The following is a 16,318-nucleotide window of genomic DNA, read 5'->3' as shown; positions in this document are numbered from 1 at the left end:
TATGGACCTGTAATTATTTTAAAATAAAAGTTTTTTTAAAAGTAAAAGTCAATATGGCAATTTTTAATTATATATTTTAAATCAAATTTTTGAAATCACCTAAGAAATACTACATTTTTCCAAAGAAGCAAACTGCAGGCCTAAAATATGTTTCATTCTATATTGCTTGGTTATAATTAACTAAATAGTATTAAGTTCTCAACATATCAACAATCTGCAAATCTGTCTAAGGAACTAACAACAATGATAATTAAAGCTTCTGAAATGTCTTAAGAGAAAAACTCAGTTTCATCTCAAAACTGCCAAGCAGACATATCTGATATTACAAATTGCCATTCTTGCTCAATAATCTACCTTCTAAATGAAGTCAAACATATTCAGGCTGTACTCCCTATTTTAACATTGTGGGCATTTAGACTATTGGGGGATTTTTCTAGATGCAGAAAGAAGGCTACCGTTTAATCAGACTACTTAGTGAAAACCTAGCAGTCCTATTGTAAATATTGTCAAATTGAGTTTGACAGCATATTTAAGGATTCTGGGACTTAAATGAAAATTTCATTAAAGGGGAATTTCAATTATCCCTCAGGAAATCTTCAGTTTTCAGAAAAAGAATGCTTGGCTAGGATTTTTTTTTTAAATGACAAAAGCAACCACTTCCTGACATTATAGTAAGGTTTTCTTGAGTGAAACATGTTGTGTTTCTCATGATGGTTTTAGAGAGCACAAAAATATCACTTTCAATACTACATTCCTCAAAGATGTGGGCATTTGTTCTATGTGACAAGACTTACTGTTTCACTGACAATACTTTCTGGGGTTAGAAATGTACGAAAATGCTTTAATCTTCTTGGGTAGAGCAGAGTACTAATGGTATAAAATCACATGCTGGCCTTCACTATTTAAGCACTCCTGATTCTTTTCACTGTCCTGTGACTGAGCGATGGAAGAGTGCAAAGCTATAACTAACACCAGTCAAACAACGCAGCATCCTTTAAAGCATCACCTTCACACGTGATACTTAATAATAGCCTAATAATCCTATTATCCATCACTCAAGTGACTTCCATATGGGATAAAATATGTGATTGGATAAGTAAAGATTGGATATCTATACAATTTTCTATTAAGAAATTGGCTGGGTACACTGTTTGGATTCAAACGCTTAATTATTATTTAGTGATAGAAAATGACAGAAAAGAAGGGTGCTCAAGATTACCTGCATTTGTAAGACATCTGTGTAGGGTTAAAGAAGTGGTTTATGGCATAAAGGGACTAAATATTGAAACCACTATCATCAGTAGTGTATTTCAAAAACAAACAAACAGAAACAAAGCAAACCCTCAAGGATACTCATTTTACCCCAAAGCTCCTATCACAGGATCCAAGTCTCTTAATAAATCATATTTTAGAAGTTTAGCATGTTTTAAAATTTTTTTAACTCATTAAGTCCAGCTCAATTACACAATAAAAAAGGTACTCAGTTACTCTGACTGAACAGTGCACTGAAGAATGACTCCTTAAAAGCTAACCCTGGAGACTTTTAAAGCAACTACTATTTTTCCAATAGAAGAAAACTTCTAAAGCAGAGTACTATGCATACTGTACTACAGTACTCAATAAACTCAAACAGGAAAATTATTAATAGGCAATCATTCTAAAAGCAAAAACCAAATTTTAATTGAGAAAAAGGCAGAACAAGGCTCTTTACTAGGTAAACTTCCTGCTTTTGCTAATGTTGATGCTCCTATCCTTATCAGTTTCAGAACCAAGAGTTTACTGAAGGAAAACACCAACCTTTGTGTTGGCTGCAATCCAATTAGAGGTTTCACTGTCATCATCACACTTTTTAATCCACTTCTTCAACCACTGTTTAAAAACAAGAACTGTTAGGGTACAACAAAAGACTTAAAAAAGACAGCAAATTACTTCAACACTTAAATACAGTCAAGCTTGAATGTAAAAGCCAAAGGGTAAGATTATCACTAGTTTACTTCTTTTTGAACCAAGAAATATTATGGTTCTGATATCCAGTCCAGGTATAAACAAAATCAACCAAAGGAGGGCTTCCTCTGGCTAAAGCTAAGTGGGGGACCTAGAGCTTGATTCAAAGCCCACCCGCGATGTGTGTCATTCCCCTTAGCTACCTGCAAAGCTATCCAAGGGAGGTGCCTTAACTTTATCCTGGTAATAATCAGGAGGTGACTTATTCCCAAGGAATGTTCCCTGAATACTTACAAAGATGATCTGAAACAAAAAGGACAAAATACAATCTTCTACCTACTAATGGATAAATAACAAAATTGTGGGATGTGGCTTTCAGTCATCAAGTCTTAGAAGTACTCTATTACATTATTTAAAAATAAAAATGCCAGACAAACTCACCTTACATTTAACAGGGTCATGCCAATTTTCTCCACAGTTAAAGCTGTTAAGTGACAGAAGAATTAAAAGAATTAAGTCCTACCTACTGTAAGTAAGTAAATGAGCAAACAATTCCATGCTTTATAGTTCCTCAATACTTTCACCAGTTTCTAGTGGCCGGCAAATACAACGAGCAGGAATTCTGTCTATTTTATTCTGCAGTAAATTATCAGAATCTAGTATTGGGATCAGCACACACTGGGTGTCTATGTGTGAAATGAAGAACGACTGATAACCATGAAGACATGCTATAATGACAATTTCGTAAGAAATGACTATCTAAACAGCCACCAAGCTGTTAAGACAATAAAATCAATTTAGTTAGATCTGTATTTTTCTGATAGTTTTTACTATGCGTAATTCCTCACTGCAACCATTCTCTAACTGAAACCAAAATAAAATCATGTTCACTAATTTGAACTTAACTTTCAATCAATGCTTCATTGGCATATATTAAATATTTAACACTTCAAATGAAAAGTAAAAGCCTGGCTCTGTAGGGTAATTCTCTACTTTAGTACTAATGCAGAGGAAGCAACATGTGGGGAGCAAACAGGTCACATCTTTGCATGATCCAAACAAATGAACCTCAGATCAGCAGAGATAAACTGTACCAAACAAGGTATAAAACAAAAGAATATGAAGAAATATTCTCTAAGAATATAACGAAATATTCTCTAAGAATATATTAAATGCTAATTCCTTTCTGTTTTCTAGGCACATGGTATATACATTTATTTAAAAAGTATAAATTAAGAATAAACAAATGCTTATGAAAAAAATAATCATGGAATGGTTGATTACTTAACTAACCAAGTAACTTAGAAATACCAAAAATCCTTTGCAAATCAGAGAAATAAAGTGCTATCAGTTTAAATGAAGTCAGGAAAATGGTTATTGCTGGAAAAGAAGATGGGGAATGGGATGGTGAAGGGAACACCAAGAGGCTTCAAATGTACCTGTCATATTTTATTACTTGATTAAGCTGAGTTGAAACTATGTAAATATTCATTGCTGTTATTATACTTATACTTTCTTAAGCATGTATTCAAAATATTTCATACTGAAGTATATTTGAAAATAGATAAGGACTCAGACTCCACCCTCTGTCTACAGAGTAAATGCTGAAATAATGCATCTTTAATCTTTATCAAAATAGCATGTATTTTATAGAAATGTAATCTCCCCTAACTCCAAAAGAGTTTACCCTTTTGGAATTGTTTAGTATTAATAATGTATAAATCTAATTGTATAGATGTTTGGGGGAAAAAAGAGTGATATGGAATACCAATAAAATGTCTGTTTGCTAGTTCTACAGTCCTTTGGCTTAACTGGCTTCTCATTCCTAAAAGATCCACAAAGGAATGGAAGATCATCTTAACTCTCTAACACATGATATTGAAAATTCCCTGTTAAGTAGAATCTAGAACTCAAAGGCTAAAGAGTATGCTACAGAACTCCCAAGAATCCAGGTTACCAAAAAGTTGTAGCCAGAGGTGCCATAGGAAAACTCTTCTTTTAAAAAGCAACCAAGTTTTATCTTTCCAAATTTATCTGCACATTTTCTTTTCAGTAAAACTGATCACAACAAAGGAAACAGAGGGGGAAAAAAAAACCCTGCACATTTTATTTTCTGAGAGAAAACCTGAAAGCCAATCAAGAGCCATTAAAGGAAACAAACAAAATTCGACAAATTAAGTCAAGCAGAAATGAGAACTGTGTTCTTGTCCTATTTAAGTTTGTGCCTGTGTAAGTTCCAGGGGAGCAACACAAGAAAACGTGATTATAGCTGCATTTATCCCCCAAAGAAAAATCCCAAAGTTAGAGCAAGAAGAGGAAAAATTATTTTAAGATGACTTTTTAATCTAATTCTCATTTAAAAGAAATATACACTATTTAAAATCGGTATCACCCACCTCCTTGAGGTAAAGAATTTTTTCTACTTATTTTACTACCAAAAATAAATAGGAAAGCTATGTGCACTGTTCCAATTTAGGAAATCACTTGCTCACCAAAACTGGCGTCCACATTTGCAGCGAACAGGTTTAGCGTCAGGATACTGGACTTTAACAACATGGTGGCAATCTGGGGCAGGACACCACTTTAACAGTCGATTGCACTGAAATACAAGTGAGCAAATAAAAAACAATTGCAAATTAAATCATGATGCAAGATTTCCTGGTACACCATGCAATTTTTTATATTGCTTTATCACCACCACAAAGTTAGGGTGACGACACAAATATAAAAACCTGCCACGAATACTTAGTCCTCTATAGCAATGCTTTTAGATGGACTATTTTTTCTTAGATTACGAATCCCTTGAAGACCTGGTTTTATAAAATAAACAAACTATCTCTTGCTCTATCTTCAAAATTCCACTCAGGAACTTTAAAATAATTACTCATTATATGATCATTAACAAGCATCAATTTGTCTATGGTTCTATTTCAGGGCAATTTTAAAAGATGCAAGAAAACAAGATACGCTCCTACTCAGGAAAGGAGTTCACATGCTATGGAACAGTATGAAACGAGCTAAGGGATATACATGTAATTTCTCTTTGACCATACAAAGCTCTTCTAAGGATAAAAGCCAGTTCCTAAACCACAGCAAAGGTTGCATTTTAGCTCTTCCAAAGAAGTATCTTTTGAAGTATTTTTATTACGGTACAAAACATGGCTAAAGTAAACACTCCATCAGAACTCAAGTTTATTGACCATTTCAAAAAATATACTCTTCCTTAAAAATGCTATTTTCTAGAAGATCTGACCTTTAGTTTAATCTTTAATAAAAATAAAAATTACTTTCTAGAATTAAAACACCAAGTTACCCTGATGCCCCTGTACAGGGGCTGGCAAGCTTCTTCCACAGAGCCAGAGATTAAAGATTTTTGGCTCTGTGGGCCATAATGGCCTCTTCAGAAACTACTCAACTCTGCCACTGTAGCACGAAAGCAGTTACAGAATAAATGCGCATGTTTAAATAAATATGTATTTACAAAAATAGGCAGGCCATAGTTTGCCAACTTCTGCTCTGATGAAAGAAGAGACAAACAAGATAAACAAACAAGACTACAGCATTCTTTACTAACAACATTTACTGGCAATGGAAGCTAAGACCAGCAGAGATATATAGGAGGGGTAGAGTGCTCAACATGACTCAACACAGCATCACTAATAATCAGCTACAAAACTCTGTTAGGGATAAAGGAAGACTATAAAAATACTTTCGTTATCAAAGCTCAAGGTCTATGACAAGACATGTACTTACTGGTTTGTAGTTTGCCATGCTCCTTTGGGAACAAGGGTATTTGGCATTGCTTCATAAATAAAGTCCATAACTCAAGTTTATGGTAAACGTGTTTCTTACATAAGACAATCTGATATTTCTATTAACAAGCAATTCCTTTTACTTAAAGAAGGAAAACTTACGAGAAATCACTTACCTCTACAAAGCTATTTGTTATTAAATGCTGGTACTTTAATTTAACTTTTGAATCTGTGATCAGGCGCCTAAAAGAGAGAATAAAAATAGTTTATTATGAAGTTTTCAGCTTAGAGTATTTTCCACATTTATAAAAAAAAGTTTAATGCTCTGGTTACAAAAACTGCCTTAAATTGAAAATACTAAAATATACATAAATTGTCAACAAATGTACTGTAGTAATCAAAACAATAATTTCAAAGTTTCTATAGCTTTATTTTGGTAGATGTTTCCACCTGTATCTTATACTCTAAATATTCCATTTTTAGAGGTTGTATTATAGGCTAATGACTTACCAACTATTGCCAAATTTAGGTCCCTTTCAGAGTCTTCTGACTCTGATATCTTGCCTTTAGCCAGAAATTCTTAGCCACCTTCCCTAAGATCCTCCTCAAAAATCAGTGTGTGAAATAAGAGACACACTGACAGGAAAATTAAGAAATGGATCCAGGTTCTGTGATATGTAATTTTGATGGCCTCCTTCTTCTGAAATGTCTTGGTAATTTACAAGAAATGCTTACTGATGACAACGTGGCTTCCCTTATCAACCTAGAACACTCTATAATTCACAAGAATTTCTTGAACTCACAGGAACCCATGAAAGTGAAGAACCCTGAAGCGCAAGTTTCATTAGTTTCAATGGTAAAAATTCCTGTGAGTGTGTTATAAGGAAGTGGTGTTAAAGCAAAAAAGAGCAACCACTGACAAAGCCAGCAAGAATAGTATAAAAAATGCATAGTGCAATCTCATTAAAACCTTTTCAATGAACAAGGAAGTTCCGTACAATCTGGCCTCACCTATTTCTTGAGCTTCTCATCCCACTCACTGCTCTTCTCCCACAAACCCCCACCCCCGTCCCACGCCACTTTCAGTGCACTCCTGTCACATCCATTTTCTTTCAACACATCAAACCGCACCCTTCCTCAGAGGCTTTTCCATAGGGCTATCTCCCTTGGGAAGGGAAGAGAAGATCATCATGGTGGGGCTCTGAGGTGGGATAACTTAGGTTTGAATATTGGCTTCACAACTTAATAGCTATGAACTGAAGATAAATTATTTCACTTTTCTATTTTTCAGCTTACTAATCTGGAAAATGGACAGCAGAAATACAGCTGTGGGGCTAGAACAGTGTCCAGCAAATAGTAAGCACTCAATAAATATTAGAGAAAGCTGTCATTATTATTATTATTTTATTTCACTCAGTTAAGATGTATTGTTACTCACTCAAGGAAGCCTTTTCTGACAATTCCCTATACCAGTCTAGGTGTAAACCAACCCCCCCCCCTTTCTCATGGCACATTATACACTTCTCTTTGTAGAACGTGTCATAATTTTCATTAGACAGCAATCTGTATAATCACTTGTTTAACATGTGCCTTCCTGCTTCCTTATCCCCAACCAAACAATAAACTCCACAAAAGGATCTTATGTCCAATACACTGTCTGGCCTGTGGAAAGTGTTTAATAAGTATTTTTTAAATCACTAAACCTCCACATTTCACAGATGTTGAAACTGAGGTATAAAAATAATCAGTACACTTGGCAGTTCCTCAAAAACTAAACAGAGAATTACCATATGCCCCAGCAACTCCACTCAAAGGTATATATATCCAAGAGAATTAAAAATAGGTGTTCAATAAAAATCTTGCACACAAATATTTAACACAAATGTTTCTACAAAAAGTGAAAGTAACTCAAATGTCCAAGAACTGATGAATGGATAAAATATGGAATATCCATACAGCAGAATATTATTTAGCCATAAAGAAGAATGGCGTACTGATACATGCTACTACATGGATGAACCTTCAAAACATTACATTAACTGAAAGAAGCCAAACACAAAAGATTACACATTGTGTGACTCCACTGAAATGAAATGTCCAGAATAAACAAAATGGTACAGACAGAAAACAGATGACTGGATGTCAGGGTCTAGGGCGAGGCGGGAGTGGAGAGCGACTGCTTAATGGATATGGGATTTCTTTTGGGGGTGATGAAAATGCTCTGGAATTAGTCGTGATGGTTGCAGAACATTATGAATATACTAAAAGCCACTGAATTGTGTATTTTAAACTAGTTTAGATGGTGAATATGTTACATGAAATTTACATCAATTAAAAAATTAAGGAAAGAATCAGACTCAAAGTCAGATGCCCTGATTTCCAAACACGTCTAACTTCCATTACCCATAGTGCTTCTCTGATGTGACAAGCCCTAATGATTTCTTACAGGTGACTCTAGCCTCGGCATAACTGGTGAAGATAAAGGTCAGCCACAGTTATACTAGGCCAAGGTTATTAGGCCTTAGTTAATTTGGTGATAGAGAAGAAAAGTCATCTCCTGTCTTTGAGAATAAGCATTCTCAAGAAGGCGAGTGCCAACCTGGCCATTAACAAGCTCATTTTCTCCACAAAGGCCTGGTGCCATCACTTACGTTGAAAATAGCTATATGCCAGCTCTCGTGGTAGAAGGCAGCTTTTCATGAAGGTAAACAAAATGACTCTTAAATGTCTTCTAGATACACATTCTGAGCACAGTGTCAGAAGCATTTAACCACCCTTGAGTTTTGGGATAATTCTCCGTTTTTACCAATGAGAACTGGAGAGCTGTGATTCGAAGACAGGAAACTTTAAACATAAGGATTTTTTTAAGTATGCCAAGTATTAAAAACTATTCCTTACACAGCACCCTGAGCAAGTCAACAGTATTACCCAATTTAGGACTAAAGATAAAATAGTTTTCTTTGAAAAGTTTTCTTCCCCCTGACATACCAATTATAGACAAGTACAAAGAAATAAAAATCAGCTGTAACCCTATCACTCAGGAAGAATAACCACTCAGCATTTTTATAGATCTGGACACTTCCCTCCTTTTTTTGTAAATGGATAATTTTAAATAGAGAACTTAGTACATAATATTTTATATCTTAGTTTTTTCCCACTAACATTATTATAGCCATTTTCCAATGCTTTAAAATAATTCATTCCTTTTTAAATGGCTATATTACATTCCATCTTCCCCTATATTGGGCATTTGGGTTGTAGGATTATGCCAATGTGATGATTAACATCTTTATCTTAAAAAAAAAAAAAACTTTGCTCAAATTTCTGATTATTAAAAAGAAATGTAACATTTACTATCATCTGAATTCATCTAATCCCAGTCAAAGATCAGAACGATCTTACAGCCACCTCTGTCTGGCTCATCTCCTCCTTTTATCACAGTCTAACCCTGACTCTGCCTTGAAAACACATCCAAAATTCAACCATTTTCACTACCTCCTCAACTACTGTCCTGGGTCAAAACCACCATCATATCACATCTGGACTGTTTTAATAGTCTCCCGACCTCCCTGCTCCCACTTAGTCTCTTTTTAATGCCAGCAGTCAGGGCAGTCCTCCATGACTGTGTCATTCCTCTGCTCAAAACGCTCTCAGGGCTCTATCCTAGAATAAAAGCCAAAAGCCTCATAATGGCCTATCAGCCCTGCACAATCAGCTTCATGCAGCCCTTCACAAACTTCTCTGCTTCCTTTCAATCTATAACTTTATATTCATAGTTCGAAAACATTTTTTAAAATTTAAATTAATGATTATCAGTAATTTAATTCATATCTATATAATACTTTATTAATTACCAAAATAACTTGACAATTTATTTAATTTTGCATTTCAGGGAGATGTAATTATTTCACTATGAACTTGAGCTCTGATCCCTTAAGTGTGTATTTTAAACAAATAGTATCCTATAGTGTTTGTGCTAAATTTCCTATTTAGAACACTACACTGCTTTTCTGTTTCACTGCAGAGAAATGATGGGGGGTGGCATTCAATTTACTCTACTATGAGATACACAACTTTAAAGTCATGTGTTTTCAAAGCATTCTCCATAAACTCACTGTAGACTGCCTTAAAAATAAACACAACCTTGGAGTAAGCAAAGATTTTTTTAAGTAGCAATAATCATAAATGGGGGAAAATGACGAATTTGATGCCATTAAAATGAAAACTTTGGTTTATCAAAATCACTCAGAAAAAGGTAAGCACACATTGGGGAAAATAGCTGTAATACATACATCTAACAAAAGATTCACATCAGAATATTTAAAGAAGTCATAGAAAGTAATTAACAAACAGACAAAGTAACAAAATTTTTAAACGGGCAAGTGATCTGAATGGGCACTTCATAAAAAGAGATACCCAACGAAAGGCGTTTGACATCATTACCCACCAGGGAATTGCAAAGAAAAACAACAATGAGACGCCCGTACACATCCATGAGAAAGGCTAGAATTTAAAAAGACTGATGATGCAAGTGTGGACCAGGACTAGAGCGGCCACACAGAGCCAGGAAGTGTGGAGGCACACCTGCCCTGGAGAAGCTGGCAGCTGCCTTGGCAGTATCTACTAAAGCTAAAACTCTCATTCCTCACTTTATACCCAAAGAAATCAGTACATGTCTACCAAGACACATTTAGGAATGTTCTTTGTAGTTTTTTCACAATAGTGAAAACCAAACAAACCAAAAAACCCAACTGTCTATTATCAGAAGACGGAAATACTGCATAACAACAACAACAACAAAAAAAACGAAACAAACAAAATAAGCCAACGTAAAAACATACATATATATTTAATAACATGCACATATCTCAAAGACATACATTACATTAACTGAAGCAGATCTGCACTCACAAAAAGAATTCATGCCACATTTAAATGAGGTTTAAAAAATAGGCAAAACTAACTGATGGTTGACAAAAGTCAGGCTGGGTAGTCAGGTGAGATGGATACTGTCTAGGAAGGGGCACAAGGACGAACATTCTGGGTACTGGAAAATTTCTTTACCTTAATCTGGGTGGTTAGCAAAACAGACTTTTAAGGTAAATGTAGTTTACATACTCTACGTAGCAAATTGAAGCTATTATAATTAAATAAGGATGATGTGTTCCCACTGTAAAAGATGAGATGCAATCTAAGAACACTGTATATCTTTCCAAAAAATAAATAAACTAGATAAGCAACAAGAACAGAAAAAGATGAGATGTCCTGCTATACTGTGATTAATACACCCACCAAAGTTGACTTGGCCTCTTGCCTCAGATGGTACAATCCACAGGGCTTAAGGGCATATCCAGCTTCACAACACTATTTGACAGAATGTAAAAAATAACCATCTGACTTAGAGGTTTGTAATATTTTTAGAGCAGGGCTACATTTATTTCTCTCCGGATCTATTCAATTGCTTGCCTTTATGTAATGTTTACATAGTTATAATGTTATAGAAGTGTACTGGTTTACAATTTTGTGAATAAACCTATTGACAAAACACAAAACTATCTGTTACAGAATAGAAAAGAGTAACTATAAAGACAGTATAAAGTAATTAGGTATCTAATAAAAATTAGAGGGTAGAAGAGATAAAGGTGAACGACAGCATAAAGGAAGCAATTTCCTCACCTTACATAGTTTAAGTAGTTAACATATACTGCTTAAAGTCAATGGAATAGGAAATATCTATCAAAGAATAGCATTTAAGTTATATTATCTAATTTAAAACTATTTTTGAAAAGAACTTTTCTGCCTTTTTCAAACAAGTGGGGAAAGCCAACAGAGGAGGCACTATCTAACCCAAGATCCTAAAATCCATTAAAAAAACAAGTATTACACATCAGTTAAAGCTTTTAAAAGAAGCATCTGGCATAATTTTGCTAGAAATGAGTGGCAATGAGTTGCTGCCATTATCTCTGCTTGTCTGCTTCTAAAACCCCCATATATGAAAATAAATCATACTATTTTTCAGACACACCTTGCAGCATGTTGAATCACAACATCACAGATGTGCCTTAATGCTATCAATGATTAGTCCCAGTGAGACTACATGTATTACCTGAAGGTCTTTAAAGACTAAACAGGTACAAGTTTACCATTATCCCTAATATTAATAGAGAAGCTATATATAGTAAAAGAAATTTAGGTCCTAAACAAACTACATAAAAAACACAGACATAGAAAACAAACTGTGGTTACCAGGGAGGAAGGGGGGTGGGTGGGACAGATTAAGAGTTTGGGATTAAGAGATATACAATTTGTATATATAAAATAGATGATAACAAGGACCTACCGTATAGCACAGGGAACTATATTCAGTTTCTTGTAATGAGCCATAATGGAAAAGAAACTGAAAAATATATCTGTGTATATATGTGTGTATGTATAACCGAGTTACTTCGCTGTACACCTGAAACTAACATTGTTAAATCGACTACACTTCAATAAAAAATAAGAAAAAACAAAAACTAACCAACCGCCAGGATGAAAAGAAATAGATGAAAACTTACTTGGTCTTAACTGATAAGTAATTTAGATAGTTTTCATTAACCTCATGAAAGCATCACGGATAAATCTTGGAACAAAGAAAAACTCTCAAAGCATACAGCTACCTTCCTGACTTTGGAAGTGTAACTATATGAGGCCATTGTGTAGGGGAGCCCCACTGAGCCAAACGGCCTTGATGGCATCACAGCACAGATCAACCACCGCAGTTTGCAATGATGACGTATGCTTATGCAAACAAGAATACTGTATCTTCAGTTACTTATTCAAGGAATATGCCTATAATTCACCCATTGCTAAGGAATAAAAAGGTGAATACAATGAATCACTAATCTTAAGAATTTAAGAGCCTAAGAAGCACTGAGACCAGTAAATACATACTTTCAAGTGTAATGTTTCCAAAGTTAGAGCCACACATCCTGAATGAAATAAGCAAAAGATTCAGTCAACATAAACAGGGTACTTGGAGTGAAACCGCTTACAGCCTAAGAAAGAATACAGACAAGAATACAGGCAATTAGAAAAGTGTTTGGTGAAGGAAATATGGGAGAGCTGAGGAGCACACAGGATGTCTACCAAAATCAAAATGGAAATATAAACTGAGGTGTGAAGAATGACTAAGATGACGAGTAGGTTAAGGTAACTGAAGAATAATACAGAGAGTATTACTTGTAAGAAAATCAGGAGACAGTAGGAAAAAAGCAAGTAAAATCATACCAAATGCAAATAAAATGCACAACACTTTCAAGAAACCAAGTTCTACGTGGGTAGAATGGAGAATGTGAGAAAGGACAGGCGAAAGATGAAGTTGCACAGGTAAGCAATACAGGACAATGGAAGCTACTTGTGAAGAACTGGAAGCTGACGACACTGGGTACAAGGGAATCACATGGGAGCCAGCTGCAGATTCCCAGCCAAGAGAAGATGATGGTCTGGATCAGGTTAACAGCAGTATGAACAGAGACAAATGGATGGATTTAAGGGTAATTAGGATGCTAAATTTACAGAATTTGGTGCAAGCGTGACTCTAAGAAATGCAAGAGAAAAATGAATCAGGGATATCACCAAGGTTCCTAATTTAGGCATCTAGTGGTTCTTGGATACTAAGAAGCAAGAAGGAAGAGTAAGTTTGCTGGTGGTAGGGCAGAAGGAGGGCTGGACATAAGGATGCCAGAGGAATGTACACATGAAGATGCCTGAAAGGCAGTGGGACATATGGGTCTCAAGTTCGCGAACAGTGTTAATCTGGAGATATAAATTTGGGAATTTCCAATGTTTGCCTAGGGAGAGTGTACAAACTGCACAGAGTGAGAAGTAGTGTGCTGGACAGAACTTTGAGGACCACTTTCAGGAAGAGGTAGGAAAAAAAAGATGATTCTGTAAAGTCAATTAGAGTAGATCTGGAGTAGGCCTAGGGTGGTGGCCTTCGGAAGAGGTGGCTGGGGTGAAGGGGTTTTTCTCAAAATGAGGAGATCACAGAAACGAAAGCCTGTGGCAGGAGTTCTCAAACGCAAATATGCATCAGGAACCTTACGAGGAGAGAGTATTTGTTCATACTGCTGGGCCCTGTTCCCAGAGTTTCTGATTCAGTAAGTCTCGAGCCAGGCCTGAGAGTGTGTATTCTTAACAAGTCCCTAGGTGATGCTGATGCTACTGGTCAGGGACTACACTTTGAGAACTAGAGGGCTAGGGGTAGGCACTGGAATCACGTTGGATGACAGCAAACCTTGGGAGAAAGGAAGAACAGTCTATGAGGTGTTAGCACTATGAATAATTAAGTGGGACAGACCAAGTCAAGGAGAGAAAATCACAGAGGACTGTGATGTAACTGAAGTGTAAGTATAACGGAAGTGGTGAGATAGTCTGAATACAGCATTTGGGACCGAGGGGAAAAATGACTTCACCTCCTGACCACAAGGTGCATGGGGGGTGGTGTGGGGGGGTGGGGAGCTAGCTTTAATCTGAGAGGGTTAAAGGGTACTATGTCTTCTGGGAAGAATAAGGTTTCAGTTTCAATTCAAGTTGCAAATGAGTTTAATTCAAAGTAACCAAGAAAGCATTCTTAAATCTATCAAATTGGAAATTAAAAAATAATCCATGATTGGGAAGGATTCAGTTTATTTCATACTAAGGGAAAAAAATTAAAGCATATTTCAGTTACGGATCTTAAGATTAAACATGAAAAAATTCCACATTCTCCCACTTAATTAACCTTTTAGATTCTAAAAGAAATAGATTATTTTTAAAAGAAAGAAAATGGAAGGTAAACAAAATTACCATACAATTATTTAAGGTGAAAAATCAAGCTCCCTCTTATCAATTCTCAAAACCCCAGCTGATATCCCTATTAAAATTCTCTTATAAATATTATCCACGTTTTCCATGCATGCACCAGTCTATGTATCCAAGGAGCAAGAAATCCCAAAGAGGATAAACAAAGAGAAATACATATATATAAAACAGTCAAAACTGCCTCAGGCCCAAGTCACAGCAAATCTTGAAAGCAGTAAACAGGGGACAACACTATGATTACAGCTGACTTATGAGAAACAGTGGAGGCAAGAAGGCAGTAGTTATGACAGATTTAAAGCAAAAAAACTATTAGACAAAAGGCCAAAGAGCATATACGTTTGCAGAAATCGCCATATTGCATTACAAAAAGGTCTCAACGGTTTATATTCCCCATTGCACTACATTCTGACTTACATTAGATCCTACCAAGTTATTTTATGCTTTTATTATTTTTAACTTAATGAGGTGGCATTCATTTGTAACATTGTAAGTTTCATTGCTAACAAATTTTTTAACCCTTATCAATCTGAAATGCAAAAAAATTTTTTAAAAACTTGGAATATCTAATTGCGATTCACATTTACTTAAGTAGGTATGGTAACTAATATTCATGACCTTTTAAGTTTATTTTACTGCTTGTTTATCCTTTCCATGGGGTTATCTTCTTCCTACCGATTTATAAGAGCCCTTATATTAGCCATATTTGTTTTGTGTGTTCGAAATATGTTCTCCATTTCCCCCAAATAAAATTTCATAAAACAACATCCTTCTAACTACATCTTACTGCCCAAATGCCTCCCCACTCTATACTATCTTCCTTGATATGACCAAAGTTATTCCTAAAATGCAAACCTCATTACCACAGTCTTAACAACCTTCTATGACTAAACTCATCATAAACTGTCAAACTTTTCTCATCTTCATCTCTAATAATCTGATACTTTGTGCTCCAGCTCCCACAGAATACGTAACAGACATTCATGGCCTGTTAAAAAAATACTGGCATCCTCTCTTTAATATTACCCTCCACTCCCTCAACCTAAATTTTTACCCCTTGATTTTACTCCCTAAGAAAGTCTCCCCAAATTCTTCAGGTAGAGTAATTTGCTTCTTTCTAACTGTACTTTATACATATCTCTCTATATAAAACAAACTATGCATTTTATTTATTTATGAATCTCTTGGGGAAAGGAAATAAATCTTAAAATTTTTGTTCTCCTTTGTATATGTGCTCATAAGTAGGCTCCCAGTAAGTGTTCGTGGAATTAATGAAAAGATACAGTGACCTATACTGATGTAATGTCCTGATGAAAGAATGCAAGGAATCAAAGCATCATGGGACAAGATAAAGACAAGTGGAAGGATCCTGGTACTCTAAGATGATACATGGTTTATTTCTGCTAGCTTAAAATAATAATGGAAATAAGATTTACTGAAAGACAGAAACAGTATTAACACAGAGCTGGCAACAACAGTGAGTACGTGTTAGTAATCCACAGTAGGCTGAGATTAATAAAGTAGAAGCAGTGGCTTCATAACTGTGCTGGTTAAGTCCATTTACGGCTTCATCTGGTTAAGAAATTTGCTTATTAAAGTCCATTTTTTAAAAAAAAAGCTGTTTTTACTTTTATTACCTTCAAATCCTAGTACTTAAACACAGGCATACTTTTCTATACAGGTAACTATCCAGGACTAATTATACAACTTGTTTGTGGATCATTCAGGCCCTCAATCTGTTTATTCTCCTAGACTGAAGTCAAGTGGGTAGCATGAGGTTG

The 16,318-nt window shown here is 35.4% G+C and overlaps 1 protein-coding gene across 1 annotated transcript in view; it reads right to left on the bottom strand.

The window, feature by feature from the left end:
- ARIH1 (ariadne RBR E3 ubiquitin protein ligase 1) overlaps positions 1–16,318 on the bottom strand; it is a 90,137-nt gene that overhangs the window by 19,625 nt on the left and 54,194 nt on the right. Inside the window, exons 6-9 of the mRNA XM_032468983.1 lie at positions 5,873–5,939; positions 4,437–4,543; positions 2,386–2,428; positions 1,798–1,869 (exon numbers count right to left, since the gene is read on the bottom strand). Coding sequence (XP_032324874.1) covers positions 1,798–1,869; positions 2,386–2,428; positions 4,437–4,543; positions 5,873–5,939 — 289 coding nt within the window. The remainder of the gene's footprint in view (positions 1–1,797; positions 1,870–2,385; positions 2,429–4,436; positions 4,544–5,872; positions 5,940–16,318) is intronic.

The sequence above is a fragment of the Camelus ferus genome, chromosome 27, assembly GCF_009834535.1.
Source record: "Camelus ferus isolate YT-003-E chromosome 27, BCGSAC_Cfer_1.0, whole genome shotgun sequence".
In the NCBI taxonomy this organism is placed as follows: domain Eukaryota; kingdom Metazoa; phylum Chordata; class Mammalia; order Artiodactyla; family Camelidae; genus Camelus; species Camelus ferus.
This window is presented reverse-complemented; position numbering and strand designations above follow the sequence as displayed.